This window comes from Onychomys torridus, chromosome 4, assembly GCF_903995425.1.
Source record: "Onychomys torridus chromosome 4, mOncTor1.1, whole genome shotgun sequence".
In the NCBI taxonomy this organism is placed as follows: domain Eukaryota; kingdom Metazoa; phylum Chordata; class Mammalia; order Rodentia; family Cricetidae; genus Onychomys; species Onychomys torridus.
Window position 1 is genome coordinate 94647700 of NC_050446.1, and position 17752 is coordinate 94665451.

Below are 17752 nucleotides of genomic sequence, written 5' to 3' on the forward strand. Positions count from 1 at the left end.
TAAGAAGTAGCTTTTGAAAAGCAGACCTATGTAACCACTGATGACTTGACAGAAGTTGACGTGCATCTCATCCACCATCAAAAAGTGGCAAATTTGGGGCTGGAGAGAAGGCTGAACAGTGAAGAGTTTGTATTGCTCTTGCAGAGGACTTACATGGTTCCCAACACTCACACTGGGTACCCATAACTGCCTATAACTTGGGTTCCATGAAGATCTGTTCCCTCTGGTCTCCAGAGGCACCTGCACTTATGTGCATGTAATACCCTCCACATCCGCCCACAAATACAGGTTATTTTAAAAATATAAATCTTGGGCTGGAGAGATGGCTCAGAGGTTAAGAGCACCAACTGCTCTTTCAGAGGTCCTGAGTTCAATTCCCAGCAACCACATGGTGGCTCACAACCATCTGTAATGAGATCTGGCACCCTCTTCTGTATACATAATAAATAAATCTTTTATATATATAATTTAAAAAAAAAAAAAGCAAGTTTGGATCTGGTGAGATGGCTCAGCAGGTAAAGGTGCTTGATGCCAAACATGACCACTTGAGTTCGATCCCCAGGACACTCATGGTGAAAGGACAGTCCTGACTCCCATAAGCTGTCCTCTAACCTCCACAGGCACATGGACCATGCCATGACACATGGACCCTCACAGGTACACAAAATAAACAATTTTTAAAATGGCACTTTTTTAACATACCAGATTCTCCTTTGTATCGGATATTCTGAAATTCTGCATAAAACACAGCTTTCTCAAACATTCCCAGAAAGATGACAGCACCAATCCAAAACTGAATTCTCAGCAGATCTCTCCAGTAGCAAGCAGACCACGCCAGCCAGAGAACACCAAATAGGACGTATACAATACACATCACCATGAAAAACTGTAGTCCAATTGGGAATGAAATAAAAAAGGAGAATTAGGACCAAGAACCAAGTATTTAGATTTAAAATCAACATATGGTTTAACAAACCACAAAAATAGACTCGACCTACTTTTTGGGGGAAAAAAAAAAAATATATATATATATATATATATATATCTAGTGTGTAATACTAATAAACAAGAAAGAATGATCCAGTCTTGAACAGAGGCAGACTACAGAAGGACTTGTCCTCAAGAATGTCTGCTCCTGGCATCAGTTGGGCCTTTTTAGCTAACAATCCAGTGATACAATGGAGACAACAGTGAAGAAGGAGAAGGAGAAGAAACAGGCCTGACAAACTGGGATGCAGAATGATGAGGCCAAGGAGCACAACTGAAAAGGAAAACTATTAAAGGGCAAGGAAGAGGGAACAACTGTGAGCAGAAGTCTGCAGACAGACCAAGGATCTCTCAGCACAGTCTCATGCACAGTCTGCACACTCATGTACTAAAGAAGATTCAGGCTTTAGTCACTATGAGTGGGCTCAGAGCTAGATGACAGCAAGGCATGTCCTGCTCAGAACCCAAATGTGAGTTGTGAGGTGGTCACTGAGATCTTTCCAAGTCTACAGTAGTCACTGGCCTTTTCATTTACAGATAAATGAGGCCCAAGGGCTAACTCTTTCAAGGTCACGGTCTGGGTAGATGGCTCAGCATTTACTGCTCTTACCAAGACCTGGATTCAGTTCCCAACACCCAAGCTGGCAACCATCCTTAACCGTAGTTCCAGTATATCCAATGCCTGCATCTTATCTCTGCAGATGCTAGGCTCTCAGGTGGTAACAGACAAACAGGCAAAACATTCACACCCATATAAAAGAAAAAATCTCATTTAAAAAGAAAAGTAAAAACCTCAAGTAAAAATTTCTGAACAGCACAGGAATAATCTTTTAATGAGACAGTGCTACAAAACAGACAATTTTCATGCTAAATTAAATTTCATGCTAAATTAATTTACTGCCAAGTTTAAAAGCACATATTGACTTACAATCATCAGTGGGTAGTCTTCAAGAGTGAGGTATTCATAGGGACCCTTTACTTCAACAGTCACTGGTAAAACACAGGCCTCAATTAATTTGATAGATACAGTAATTAAATAAAAACCCTGATTAATGCTTATTAATGATTAATGATTATTAAATTAGTAAAAGTTTCATCAACTCACTTTTAAGCACTTCAGTCACGGTAAATAATACATCAGATATATACAGTAACTTGAAATCCATGTATTAGTCTCATGGTTCATCCACGATCTAGTCTTTTTGTTTGTTTGTTTTTGAGATAAGGTCTCATGTAGCTCTGGCTGTCCTGGAACTCACTATGTAGACCAGGCTGGACTCACAGAAATCCACCTGCCTCTGCCTCCTGAGGGCTAGGATTAAAGTGTGCCACTATGTCTGGCTCACGCTCCAGTCTTAAGTGGGAAAGACTCCTTCCAGATTCATATTCTCTGTGTATATACAATGTATTTGTGCAGGTTGTGTGTTCATGTTTTTGGAGGCCAGAAAACTGTATCATTCTTCAGGTGCTATGCCTGATTCCCCCACAAGCTCCTTTTTGAGACAGGGTCTCTCACTGGCATAGAAAACACCAAATAGGGTAGGCTGGCTGGCCAGTAAGCCCAGTGGATTCTGCTTTCACTGCCTCCCAATGCTGTGATTACAAGTATACACTACCACACCTAGCTTTTTTCCTTATGAGTTCTGGGAACAGAACTGGGGTCCTCCTTGTAAACACTTCACAAGCACTTTACACACTGACCTCCTCAGTCCCACACTCACATTCTTTAAAGACTAGACTAAATGACATTTCTTCACATTCCATCCCTGAGCTTCCATCTAGAGCTAATCCACCTCCTTTAAATTCCAAACACTCAGCCGGGAGGTGGTGGTGCACATCTTTAATCCCAGCACTCGGGAGGCAGAGGCAGGCAGATCTCTATGAGTTTGAGGCCCACATGAGCTACAGAGTGAGTTCCAGGAAAGGCACAAAGCTACACAGAGAAACCCTGTCTCGAAAAACAAACAAACAAAAAAATTCCAAACACTCTCGGTATACTTCTTACAATGTATTCCTAATATTCTTGTCTTCTGTCCATCTTTAATATATTTCCCTAATTTTTTTTACTTATTTTTTATGATCTTGCAAGACAGATATCACTTTCAAAATGAGAGTATTTTTTAAAAAGCTTAAATTCATAAGGATTTATACAAGTAATACACTGTCCCTGGTAAAATAAGATATAAAGACAATCTAGCAGCTCCCTAATTATATAAGCAGACTCTTCACTCAAGAATGAAAAGCTAACCAAACCAACAAGAACCCTCACAAGTTCAGATTAAAGCACAGCACCATTTACCAAACCCAAACCGACCTTTCCCAGAACTTGCTAACAAATATTTTGCAGAAACCTGACTAATATGTAGCATTTAAGGATCAACAACAAAAAGTATTATCTACAAGATGAATCAGAGAAATCTGCCTCACTGAAATAACTCTACTGATCATAAGATGAACTGTTCTGAGCCAGTCATGGTGGTACATGACCACAATCCAAGCATCTGGAAGGAGAAGCAGGAGGATTCAGAGTTTGGAGCCAGTCTGAGCCATGAGACCTGTCTCAATAAAAGACTGATGGTTTAAACATTGTCATTAATAAAAGAGTTGAATAAACTCTAGGAATGACTGATTAGTGAAACTCTGATGTAGCTAACTGGGTTTGGTGCCTGACTGTAACTGTAGCACCTGAGACGCAGAGGATCCAGGCCTTTGATGCCAGGCTCCATCAAAGACTTCAATGAGGTGATGAAAGACGACTTACACTCTCAGCATTTGGGAAACCGGGAGGAGGACTGTTGTAAGTCTGAGGCTAACCTGGATATACAAGCTAGACCTTGTCTCAAAAACAAATCAAACCGAGAAGATATCTGGGCTAGGTACAACACTTGCCTAGCATACGTGAGGCCCTAGGTCCAATCCCAGCACTGGAAAACAAACAAACAAACAAACAAGATGAAAGAAAACGTTCAGAGAAATATTTCTAGATTTTCAGATGGTATTGTTGAGTATGCCTTAATGTGTCCTCTCAGTTCCAAAAAAACAAGCATGTAACAAAAACAAAAGAAAAAACAAGACATTAACTTTTGAGAACAAGGCAAATATTTCCGGGAATTGAAATGGATGGAAACATAGACCAGCACAGGAGGCTAAAGCCACAGTCCTGTTGTACTCTGGTCATAAAAACAGGGTATGGCAGTTTACATGTAGTTCTTTTGCACTCACTGAAACTAGTGACACTCAAACAGGAAAAAGGAACCAGAATCTGGTTAGATACACAAAGTGGGTGAAGCAGGGCCCCTCTCCCTCTTCTTTATGAATTGATTAAAAGTAAATACCCGCAACTGCTCTCTTCTGCCTTTTTGTTACCCGTTAGAAAGATGTGAACCTAGAGCAGTGGTTCTCACCCTATGGGTTGCAACCCCTTTTGGGATAAAGGGTCCTATCACAGGGGTCACATATCAGAAATCCTGAATATCAGATATTTACATTACGATTCATTATAGTTATGAAGTAGCAACAAAAATAATTTTATGATTGGGCATCACAACATGAGGAACTGTATTAAAGGGTCACAGCATTAGGAAGGTTGAGAACCACTAACCTAGAGAAACACATATTTCAAGGTCGGGTCACTCCTGGTCTGCCTAGATCTGCTATACCCCCATATCACTATGGGGCAAAGCAAAACCTATTTCTGAATTGGGAGTTAAGGACTCACTGTAACTATCATAAAAATTTAAAAGTGAATCAAATAAGAAAGGTCAATGAAATACACAAAATGGTTGGGAAAATTAACAAAGCCAAATCTAGTCCACTGGGATAAAAACAAAATTCCATGGAGACTTAACAACCTAAAGAATACAAAAGCAATACTAAAAAACTATTATTTACGTAATTATTGGTTTTGTGTGTGATACATGAGTGTACACGCTGTGTGTAAGCATGCATACATGTGGAGGACAGCGTCTGGCATCAGGCAGCATCCTCAGTTCCTCTCCATCTTAAATTTTGAGACAGAGTCTCTCACAGAACCTGGCACTCCCTCACTATGCTGGCTGGCCAGCAGCTCCAGGGATCTAACAGTCTCTGCCTCTCCTGTGCTGGGATTACAGAGGTTCACCACTGAGCCAGCTTTTGAGCTGAAGACTAGGAATCCAAACTCCGTCCCCCCATGTTTGAGCAGCAAGGACTTTACTGAGCCACCTCTCCAACCACCATTTCTGAGGTTTTGTAACAGGGTCTCATATACTTCAAGCTGGCCTCAAATTCATTGTGCAGCCAAGGATGGCCGTGAACTCCTTGATCCTTCTGCTTCTACTTCTTGATTGCTGCAATTATGTGTACCCACCTTGCCTAGCAATATTAAAGATAAATAAAAAGGAATAGACAGATACTTGTAAAGAAATAAAAACTTGTCAATAAATTTGAAACCTTGAACGCAATCAACACTTTCTCAAAACACATGCACACCTCTGATACAAGGAAAAAAAAACTAAAATAAAATCCTTTTTCCTATTAAAGAAAACCTACAGAGGTTGGTAGACACTGAGAATCAGATTCCAATAGTAGTGTAAGGAAAGTTCTAACAGAAGAAACAGGTTAGTTTATTCTTTAAAACTGTTTGCAAAATATAAAAACAGGAACATTCTCTAATTCACTACATGAGGTTATCATAATCTGGATGCCAAATCAGTGAATGATAGTGTGAGAAAAGAAAATTATAGGACAACTTATTAGGAACAGAGACTTAAATAAACAAAAATGGAAGCCACAGAAACTACAACAGTTACCGCAAAATTCCAGGTAAAAGGTAAAGACTCTGAAAGTTATGTAGCTACAGAAGAAAGGAAGATAAAATTCTTGAGGAACTGGAAAGGTGGCTCAGCAGGTGAGAGTACAAACTCTTCTTTCAGAGGACCTGAGTTCAGATCCAGCACCCATGTTGGGAGGCTTACAACCACCTGCAACTCCAGTACAGGAACCAACTCCTATGGACATAACTGCACTTAGACACTTAATTTAAAAATAAAATTAAAAAAAGAAAAAAAATTGATGTTAAGAAATTATCAATGATAATTAATTTGAAATCAAGTTTTTAAAAGTCTACTTCAAAATACTAAAGAACATTGAAGATATTCATAGCAAGAAAGCCAAAGCAAGAAAAAGAAAACAAATATCTGATCCATAGAAAGTGTGTGGGTTGTGCCTAGATGTACAAAAGTGTTCCTGACTTTCCCACTTCAAGTCACTAATGCATGAAACAAAGACTCTATTTCTAAAAGACATGATTGGACTTACTGGTAAAAAGACTGCTCAGTGCACTTTCCTTTGGTGATTCCTTCGAGGACGAAATGCCAACATGCACGATAAAAATATACGGTGCATCTTGCCAAGTCTGCAATGGTTCATGTAATGCCTAGGGAGGAAAGGAGGCATCAAACTTCAAGTCTCAAGAACTCAGAGCACAAGATAATAATACAGTATGAAAACACTGCTCCAGATTCCAGCTTCTCTGAAATAGTCATCATAAGCAAGACAAGTTTGTAGAGCACACAGCAAAGTAGGCAAGATCATGGATTGACAAAACACAGTCCTTTGCATTCTTGCCATAACAAAGGTCTAAATTTAACATTTTTATTTTTTACAAAGAAAAACCACAATTAAAAGTCATTGAGTTTAGTCTCTAACTCATGCTAGAATAATTATATTTTATATATCTATTGTGAAATTAATTTAACATAAAAACATTGTTGATGTCACTACAGGAAAAAAAAAAAACAAACCCACATATCTGAGTATAAACACTCTCTCTCTCCTGAACCAAATTCCTTTTTCTAAACTACCAGAATCTATTCTGACATGGTCTCACATTAAATAAAAACTTTCACCTTAGCCTACTCTAGGTGGTGGGAATGCAGTGACTTTTGCCTCTTTAAAGTCAGGGAAGTTAACAGTCCTTGACTCTAAGAGACAGTGACCCTTGCTTTCCTCATTCAAGAGTCTTTACAAACAAGATTAAAATATAAAGATAAAGGAGATGTGGAGGTGCAGCGAATCATGGAGTTGGCCTGGTCTTGCTGCCTTGAGAGGCATGCATCATAGGTTTTTCAGGTTAGGCTCCATGACTCCTGGGGCACTGTGTGCCTTTCAGTTCCTGAGAAACTGGGGCACCCCCTCAGGTAGTGGAGCATCCAGACCACTTGTGCATCTCTGCACCCCTTAAGAGTCAGTGAAGGATACAGAAGTTTGACAGAATTAGTCTTAGACACTGATCTTGTGTACCTTATGTAGCTTGCAAACATCACTGTATCCGGGAACTACAATTGTATTCTTCTTGGCAACCACCATTATGTTCTGTTTCTGCTTGCAATAAGCTTGTCTCAGCCTCAGTCTTGCTGAGGCCTCTCCAGCCTGACCTGATTTTAATTTCCACCAACCATATCAGGAGACCCTGGCTCGGTAAGTAAGCACTGGCGCTTACCATGGAGGAAAGCCATCGGTCTCTTCTTCATCTGTGAAAGGAGGCACTGCTATTTAGACTTGCAGCTGGCTACTATGGTCTTAAAAGGAGAAGGTTTTACCCAGAGTTCTCCAGGTAAGCATTACTGACCTAATAAAACCCAACAGATTTTACACACTGGTACATTTTACCCCTATGGAATCATGCTTTTCCTCTAGGAATCAAAATGTCCCGCAACCCAAGGAAACTTAGAATACAACAGATTCCAAGACACAAATTCCAAATCCATGAACAGATACATCCTTCAACTCTACGTTCACTAATTATTTCAGTAACTACATGTCATGCTGAAACCATACTGGGATCTCTGCCAGTCTCTCTCTTCAAGGAGGATGCTGGGAAATGTACAGCTTCAAAGTCGTAAGCATCCTATGTTCTATTACTCACAATTACTGAACCTTTCCTGGACTTAGTCATTAACCAATTAGTGTAATAAACTGCTCTGCTATTAATTTCTTACATCTTAAAACTACCTCTTATAAATTTCAAGATGTACTGATTAATTTTCATAGTCTAAGATTTGACAAGCGTAGTATCTTTAGCTCTCAGACCTAGAAATTTTTAATCTTGCAAAAGCAGCACCTGTATGCCAGGCACTCTGTTAGGGATGTAACATTTGCTACATATTTAGTCTTAACAAACCTATCAGCTAAGCAGTTACTATTGTTTGATTTTATTAACTGAAGTAGATTTCTTGTATGTCATAATTTTAACCATGTTACTGAGCATAACATAATCCAATGGAGTGTGACATAAAAACTTTTTTGAGACAAGGTCTCTCAGGCTAATCTTTAACCCTTGTGCTTAAGTAATTCTATTGCTCCAGGTTTCTAAGTAGCTGGGCACATGCCACAGTGCCCAGCTCCACAATACTGCTAACCTCCCAAAAAAGTAGACCCTCATTCATTAGGCAACGATACTCCACCTCTCCTTCCCATCACCACTTGAAACAACTACACTACTTCCTGCTTCCATAGACTTGTCTACTGTGGCCACTTCCTATCAGTGGGATGAATTAAACAGTGTTTATCCTTTAACATCTGGCTGGTCTCATAGTTTTCGAAGTTATCGATGTTATGACACATATAACTACTTCATTTTTGTGAATGAATAATTCTATAACTTAGAAGCATAAAACCTTGTTTGTTCACTCCTACTTGGAATCTTGTGAGAACCCCAATCCTAGAAATTCATGCTAAATGTAGAAAGCTTTGGGGTTGGGGATTTAGCTCAGTGGTAGAGCGCTTGTCTAGCAATCCTCAGCTCAAAAAAAAAAAAAAAAAAAAAAGAAAAGAAAGAAAGCAAGCTTTGGCTGTTGTTTATTCTTACACCTCTTTTCTCTTCAGATTTCCATTACGTGCACACTGATCTACATGATGGACACATAGGTATCCAAGGCTTTGTTCATTCGTGTTCATTCTTTGCTCTCTCTGGTCCTCTCAACAGTACTTTCAACTGACCATCTCAGGATGCACCTGCTCAAGCAGTGACAGCACCTTATCACTTCTTCACTTCAGCTCCATGGTTTCCATTCTGCTGTTTCATAACAGGGTGCCACCATGAATCCCAAGCTGGCTGCAAACTTACTGGAATCCTCCTGTTACAGCCGCCCAGTGCTGGTTTACAGCACTTACAGCTAGAAATCACTAGATATGTCTCAGCTTTGCAATTTCTACTCACTCCTTTTTATAACTTTATCTGTTCCTTCCTGGTTCCCCTTTGCACTTTGTCCATTCTTTCCTTTCATTCTTTTGAGCACATTTTAAAAAGGGGTTTTTTGGGGGGTGGGGGGAGGTGAGGATTGAACCCAGGGCCTTGCGCTTGCTACTATCACTGAGCTAAATCCCCAACCCAACATTTTAAAAAGTTTATTCGCCGGGCAGTGGTGGCGCACGCCTGTAATCCCAGCACTCAGGAGGCAGAGGCTGGTGGATCTCTGTGAGTTCAAGGCCAGCCTGGTCTACAGAGCTAGTCCAGGACAGGCTCCAAAGCTACAGAGAAACCCTGTCTCGAAAAACCAAAAGAAAAAAAAAAGTTCATTCAAAGTCTTTTCTACCTGGAGACATGGCTCAGAGGTTAAGAGCACTGACTGCTCTTCCAGAGGTCCTGAGTTCAATTCCTAGCAACCACACGGTGGCTCACAACCACCTAATGAGATCTGGTGCCTTCTTCTGGCCTGCAGTCATACATGCAGAAGAATACTGTATATATAATAAATAAATCTTAAAAGAAATCTTTTCTGCATCTAATGTATGAATGTCTTCAAAGGCTTTCTAGAAATTCTGTCTAAATTTGCCGCTTTCTTTGCATAGCTCATAGCTGTTTATTGAAGACAGAACATTGTGGGTGACAAAAGACCCTGCCCCTTCACTGATGGTAGTAAGGAGGTGGGTGCTCTGAAGTTTTGTTTGCTTAGTGGCTTTTCTAAACTATTTTTATAAAAACTACAGACTTTGCCTTGTGTGGCTGCCAGCGTCTGGGTTTGCTTATTTGCCTGCCTGACTCCTTCCTTCCTTTCATTGTTCTGGCGGCTGACTCTAGGCCCTCTCACGGGCCAGGCAAGCATTCTACCACGGAGCTCCACCCCAGCCAAGACTGTGTTTTTGTAGCTGAGTGGCTGGCCACTATTTTAACAAGATTTCCTAAAACATCAGGAGCTAAATAAAAAGGGAAAGAGAAAGGTCCAGTCCTAGTCCTTGCGGACTGGGGCAAGGCTTCACTCTGTGTGCAGTAAGAAGGCCAGCTGGCATGAAAGCTGGTTATATTCTCCTCAAAGCATGTGTCCTGCCCTAGCACATAAGAACTTTCCAAAGCTTGTTTGCCCCCAGTATCTCCTGTTGGCCTTGTTCTTTCCAGGTTTTGTGGTCTTATCTATTCCTTGCCCACATTCTCTATGATGGTGCAATCCAGAACTTTGACTCTAAATACATTCAGCAAACACAACCAGGATGCCACTCAGCCTTATGAATGCTGAGTCAGGCAGAATATAGGCAAGTCCTTAAACAGATTTTATCTGTGAACTGTCAGTCCAGACAAAATCACAGCCAAAATTCTTGAGTAAATTCTATATTTATATCCCTGGCACCAACAAACTTATCAAGGACTGTAAGTTGCCATTATCATCCTGATCTGGGAAACAAAACACCATAGCATTCATCAATGCAATGCAGCAGCTTCCTTCTTCAGTGAGATGGATCAACCAGTTAAGATCTTGCCTCAGAAGCCTGGTGACCTAATTTTGATCCCCAGAACCAATATAAAGGTGGAGGACAGACACAGCTCCACAAAGTTGTCCTCTGACTTCCATGTGTGAGCATGACATGTACACCCCTCCCCCATCTAAGAGATCATGAAAGCTGCATGTCATAATTTAAAACAGATACTCTGAGAAAGATATACTACATGGGTAATTGTGTTTCTAATACATTATATCTTCAGTCAAGAAATAAACTATGAGAATTAATATAAAACTAAAGACACTTTTACCATATAATCATCAATTATGCTCCTTTGCATTCACCCAAACTGAAAATCTATATCTACACAAAAACCTCACACAAATGCTTACAGCTAGAACTTAAAAGCAAGCATGATGTCCTTCGATAGGTGAATAGATACCAAACAGTGATATAACCAAACAATGAAATATTACTCAGCTCTAGAAAGAAACTAAGTTATTCCCACCAGAAAATACGAAGGAACTTCACATGCATATTATGGAGAAGCCGATCTGAAATCTGAAAAAGCTATAAGTTCTCTGATTGTCATCAGGTGATATTCCAGAAGACGCAGAACTAGATAAACAGTAAAAAGATCAGTGATTGTCAGGGTTTAGGGAGACAGAGATGAAAGGTAGAGAATAGGGAATTTTAGAGCCCCGAAGCTAACTCTGTGTAACAGTACTATGGTGGACATGTTATTATACAGCTGTCAAAACAGATAGGATACACAGACCAGGCTGCCCGAAACACACAGAGAACCACCTGCCTCTGAATGCTGGGATTAAGATGTGTGTCGGCATACCCTGTCCTATTAATTTTTTCAAGTTATGATCAACTATACAGCAGCCATAAGAAAAGGCAAAACAGGCTTAGAGGTCCCTAAAAAGACCATCCACTTGCGTCGACTGGCAAGTTGCTAAAATCCTCTCATCTTCGGGGTTCTCTCTGCCCCGACTTAGAATGACTCAGTGTTACATGACACTTGTTCAAGCACTCAACAGCAGTTGTTAGCCGTCACAGCTGCTGGCCTGACACAAGCAGCTGACTTATCGAGCAGCTGAACAAAACCTCAAAAGAAAAAGTTGTAGAATGAGGCGCTTGTGTGGAGTCTCAACTCCACACTATTCCTGGAGATCGACAGCCACACACACGTGCAGGGCTATGCCCAGGCCCAGCAGAGAGCCAAGAAGGCTCTCATCACTCACCCTGGGCAGGTCTGAGCAGGCAGGAAGAAAGGCTAAGGCAGAATTGTTAAATTGAGAAAGAAGTCACACACAAAACCATGCGTGATATGATTCCATCATATAAAATGCTTCAGACAGACAAATCCAGGGAGACGGCAAGTTTAGTGGCTGAAGACAAACAGACCCTGGGGGAAGGGAGAAGAATGGACTGATAGTGGGTACAGAGTGGCCGTATAACCTGGGAATACACTAAAGCTCACCAAATGTTATCCTTCAAAGGATGAAAGTGTGATGTGTAGTAGGTCTTGATAAATTTGTTACAAAACTAGAAACATAAGCCAGGAATGTGGCCCAGGCCCATAATCCCAGCACTTAGGAGGCTTGCCTGGGTTATACAGCCAGTCAGATTTTGTGGAGTGAAGAAACTGCCCCCGTCGCAGGAAAATAAAAAAAAACAACTTAAAATAAAAATTAAAAATTTAATAGCTTTGTGAAAAATGTGATCTAAAGTGGTTAACTATATATTTCCTCTATATTTTAAACTGGAAATGTATATATTTCTTTTTAAAAAAAATCTTATATGTATGTGTCTATGTGTCTGCCAAGTGTGTGCAAATACCAGTAGATTCCAGCAGTGGCCAGAAAAGGGCATCTGGGGCTAGAGTTATAGGTGGCTGTGAGCAGCTCATACAGGCACTGGGGCTAGAGCTACAGGTGGTTCTGAGCCAGGTCACATAGGGCCTGGGGCTAGAGCTACAGGTGGTTGTGAGCCAGGTCATATAGGTGCTGGGAACCAAAACAGAACTGGGTCCTCTGGAAGAGTAGTGCTGCTCTTGATTGCAGAGTGATCTCTTCCAGCCCCAGGAAACAGTTATAAACAAGCCTCACATAACTGTATTCATAAAAATCACTAGTTTTTGGCCTTATTCCATTTTTCTAAAGTTTCTTCCAGTTATATTCTACCACAGATAATTTCAGATTGAGTTTAAATTTCTTTGAACTAGTTTCTTCTTATTTACAAATATTTATTGACAGAGGGGAAGGACTCTCAAGGCAATACAGGTTATGTTTAGAAAGAAAGGAAAAAAGGGAGAAAGGGAGGGAGGGAGGGAGAGAGAAAGGAAAGGGAGAGAGAGAGAGAGAGAGAGAGAATCTCAGGTGGGAGAGCTATCCCTGCACCTCACCAACTGCAGCACTTGGGCAAGTGGGCCCTGCACCTCATCTGGGCAAAACAGGAGAGCTGGCCCTGGATGTATGGGTGCAGGTGAGCCAGTCCAAAGAGAGTGAGAGCAGGAGAACTGGCCCCACTCCTTGCTGCTCGCTGCAGTGGGTGAGCTAGCTGGGGCAGTGCTGGAGAGCTCATCCTGATGGGGACAATGAGGGAAAGCTGGTGAGCTGACCAACCCAGCTACCATCCAGACCCAGAACCAGGGCTATGGGTTGGCCCACCCCAACATCCACCTCACATATGAACTGCTAGAACACGTGAAGGGGATCCAACACTGCAGGATCTCCATGACACAAGGCAACAACAGGATATCCAAGAGGAGTCCCTGTGGGAGCCCAGTATCGAGGGTGTAGCAGAAGCCAGAGGCCTTGAACCAGACCAATGAATGGCTCCTTGCAATGAACACTTGCACGTAAAGACGAACAGACTGAAGGGTAGACTGTGTGACCCACTGTGTTACATGACAGCTTCCATGCCAAGACTTTTTTCCTTTTTCTTTTTTGTTTTTGTTGTTTTATTTTATTGGGGGAGGGGCAGTTGCAAGGGTAGAGGGCTGATATGAAGGGACAGGAGATAATGGGATCAGGATGCAGGATGTGAAATCCATAAAGCATCAAGTAAAAAGTTAAAAAAAAAAATCTAGAAAATACAAAGAATAAAAACCACTCACAGTATCATCCAGAAACAGCCATTATCACCATTTTGGTGTGCAGTATCTAGTCTTAATTTCCTTCTTAAATGTTATAACACCAAAAGAAAACTATTTGAACATCAAACATACATGCTAATGCCCCAAATGCCCAAATACTTACAATTTTGTCTCCTGTAAAGGTAAGGTTTGTTCCATTCTCCTTAGACTTCAATTAAAAAAAAAAAAGGAAGAAGACAGAAAATTACTTCATAGTTTTTACATTGTTCTCAGAATTATGTAAGGACAAATAATTACCTCCTGTTTTTCTCCTAAAAGAGGAAGTCGATGCATAAGATCCCCAGAAAAGCTCTATTTAAAAAAAAAAAAAATTAAAGATGTATAAGTAATAAAAGTTCAAAATACCTAGAAATACCTAGAAAATACCTAGGTTAAAGCAAAACATACAACAATGCAATAAAAAATAACAGCATCAGCAAACAAAAAATTTACAATTCAAAGTTGGGGATTTAGCTCAGTGGTAGATGCAAGGCCCTGGGTTCGATCCTCAGCTTAAAAAAAAAAAAAATTTACAATTCAAACAAGTGAAGAAAACCCTGCTGAGCATAACATGATCCCAAGTGCCCCTCAATCTTTCCATGAGGAGAGCAACCTGGAACGCCAAAGCCTTAGTTAGACAGAAGACACATGTGTCAGGTGGAGATCAGCAGAGTCCCTCTCGTTCAAATCAACAAAAGGAGACTTAAAGTCATTAGTAGTTGAGGCAACAGACAGTGGGGATGACTATACAGCATGAATGAACTCAAAGCTACCCAATCCAACATTGAGAAATATGTAAGACAGCAATGTAACTTTCACAAGAATCTGCTGATAACACAGAGCAAAAGTGCAGCTCTCCTTAACAGGATTAAGATCTCTTCTAGAAGGAAGAACTAGCATATAAACAATGGACATAGGAGAAATTCAGACATTGGGGTGGGGTTGTTTTTTCACCTCTTCTGTTTCCTCCCAACCACTGTCAGAGGTTACCTGTGCTTTATAGAGTTCACTACAGTTCTGAAATAATTTTGATGACGTTTGATATCTTCCAGACAAGCCTTTTTTTTCCTTGAGATTTTCCAAATATTTCTCTACTTCTTCTGCCTAGAAAAAGAGAAGATACAAAGTTTTGGCTCACCTGTTGCAAATCAGGTTATCTGGAGGACAACAAAGAATCAAGCTGTAATACAAACATAACTGCCACTTTAAAAACCAATAGGAGAGCCTGGGGACATGGCTCAGTTGCTAAAGTACTTGTCGTGAAAGCACAAAAACTTGAGGTTGAGCTTCAGAACCCATATAAAATAAGCTGGGCATGGACGGTATGAGACATGGAGTCAGGCAGGGTCCTGGGGCTCACTGGCTGGCCAGCCAGCCTAGCCTGCTTGATGAGATTCAGGCCAATGGCAGATCTTGTTTCAAAAACACAAAGTAGAGGGCATCTGAGTAACATCCGAGGCTGTCTTCTGCACACATGTGCGCCTGGACATGCACAGACACACAAGTACACATTCATTCTCTCTCTCTCTCTCTCTCTCTCTCTCTCTCTCTCTCTCTCTCTCTCTCTCTCTCTCTCAAGATTACATGATGGCTGGCAAGATGATTAGTGGGCAATCTGTGACAACCTGAGCTCAAGTCCCAGAACCCACAGTGGAAGGACAGCCAACTCCTAAAAGTTTCCCTCTAATCTCCTCCACAGCGTGCTGGGACTCGGATTCACACACACGAATGCACACACGCATGCACTCACTTTTTAAAAGGCTATATAAAAGTACTCAAGAATCTAAAATTAGGACCTCACTACAAAAATCTGGCTTCAGCGAAGGGCAAGAAACAAATTCAGGTCAAGATAATCAGAAAATGCGATTTCCCTTATATTTGCCTCATCTTATAAAAGAACAGATGGGATTGGGGATTTAGCTCAGTGGTAGAGCGCTTGCCTAGCAAGTGCAAGGCCCTGGGTTCGGTCCTCAGCTCCAGGAAAAGAAAAAATTAAAAGAATAGCTGGTGTCCAGCTTCGTATCACAGAAAAACATATACCCCTTTTCAAGATGTAAAAAAAAGTATCACGGCTGAGGGACTGGATAGCGGCTCAGTGGTTAAGATTACTTGTCGCTCTTGCAGAAAAGCCAGGTTCAATTCCCAGCACCCACATAAAGAACACAATCATCTGTAACTCCAGTTCCAGAGGATCTGACACCCTCTTCTGACCTCCAGGCATGCACATAGCATACATACATATATGTAGGCAAAACATTCATATACATAAAATAGTAAACTAAATAAAAAAAATTTTTTTTAACTCATGCCTGGAAAGGGTCAGTGCCATGTCCTTGCTGACTACAAGACTTGACAAGTACCAACAAAAACTGATATACATGATAAAATCAAGACTATTAGATGGCTCAGCAGTTAGATTTTTTTGCCACCAAACATGATGACCCCAGTTCAATCCCCAGAACCCATGTTGTAGTGGAGGTGGAGAACGGACCCCCACAGGCTGTCCTCTAACACACAATATTTTTTTGTTGTTATTTATTATATTTGTGTTTGAATTTTACACATCAGCCATGGGTTCCCCTGTCCTCCCCGCTCCTGTCCCCGCCCCCACCTTCCCCCCCAGCCCCTCTCCTCCATTCTCATCTCCTCCAGGGCCACAACTCCCCTGGGTATTCATTTAAACCTGGTGGATTCAGTACAGGCAGGTCCAGTCCCCTCCTTCCAGGCTGAGCAAAGTGTCCCTGTGTAAGCCCAAGTTTCCAAACAGCCAACTCATGCACTGAGGACAGGTCCCGATCCCACAGCCTGGGTGCCTCCCAAACAGTTCAAGGTATTCAATTATCTCACTTATCCAGAGGGCCTGATCCAGCTGGGGGCTCCACAGCCTTTGGTTCATAATTCATGTGCTTCCATTTGTTTGGCTACTTGTCCCTGTGCTTTTCCAATCTTGGTTTCAACAATTCACACTCTTACAGTCCCTCCTCTTTCTCAACAATTGGACTTCTTGAGCTCCACCTGGGGCCTGGCTGAGGATCTCTGCATCCACTTCCATCAGTTATTGGATGAGAGTTCCAGCACGACTGTTAGGGTGTTTGGCCATCTGATCACCAGACTAGGTCAGATCAGGCTTTCTCTCGACCATTGCCAGCAGTCTACAGAGGATGTATCATTGTGGATTTCAGGGGACCTCTCCAGCACTCTGCCTATTCCTGTTCTCATGTGGTCTTCATTTATCATGGTCTGTTATTCCTCATTCTCCCTTTCTGTTCTTGATCCAGCTGGGATCTCCTGATCCCCTAAGCTTTCTTTCCCTCAAATCTTGCCCTTCATTACTCCCACTGTCGTCCAGGTTGTTCATGTAGATCTCATCCATTTCTCTGTCATTGGGCGATCCCTGGGTCTTTCCTAGGGTCCCATTTTCTAGGGAGCCTCCCTGGAGTTGAATACACAATATTTTAAAAGAAGAATCTACAATTAAACTCTAAAGTACAGAATTCTGGGGCAAGAGCATTTGCTGTTGTTCCGGAGAACCCACGTTCGGTTCTCAGAACACTCATCAAGTGGCTCACAGCAGCCTGTGACTCTAGCTAGCTTCAGAAGACACAGCACTCTCTCCTGGTAGACATGCACTCAAGTGGCACAAACGTGTAAGCACACACAAATAAATAAATAAATCTTTAAAATAATGTACAAAATCATAGATTTGGCTCCTAAAAGGTAATTCTCTAAGTTCTAAGAAGACTAGTAAATTTTCAGATGCAATGGGGTTTTTAATAACGCGGTTACCTGACCAAATTAACAAAACCTACAAAAAGATAATTTATGCTCATAAGCTTAGCGTGTAAAACTCTTGTTGCCAATCATAGCCCATTTCTGATAGTCACACACACACAAAGATATCATGTATCAGTTCTGTGATTTTTC

General features: G+C 41.3%; 1 protein-coding gene across 2 annotated transcripts in view; it reads right to left on the bottom strand.

Annotated features, from left to right (window-relative positions):
* Tmem87a (transmembrane protein 87A) overlaps window positions 1–17752 on the bottom strand; it is a 53843-nt gene that overhangs the window by 24632 nt on the left and 11459 nt on the right. For both annotated transcript variants that reach the window (XM_036183015.1, XM_036183016.1), the window contains exons 4-9: window positions 14819–14932; window positions 14087–14140; window positions 13953–13997; window positions 6286–6403; window positions 1916–1977; window positions 703–886 (exon numbers count right to left, since the gene is read on the bottom strand). In XM_036183015.1, coding sequence (XP_036038908.1) covers window positions 703–886; window positions 1916–1977; window positions 6286–6403; window positions 13953–13997; window positions 14087–14140; window positions 14819–14932 — 577 coding nt within the window. The remainder of the gene's footprint in view (window positions 1–702; window positions 887–1915; window positions 1978–6285; window positions 6404–13952; window positions 13998–14086; window positions 14141–14818; window positions 14933–17752) is intronic.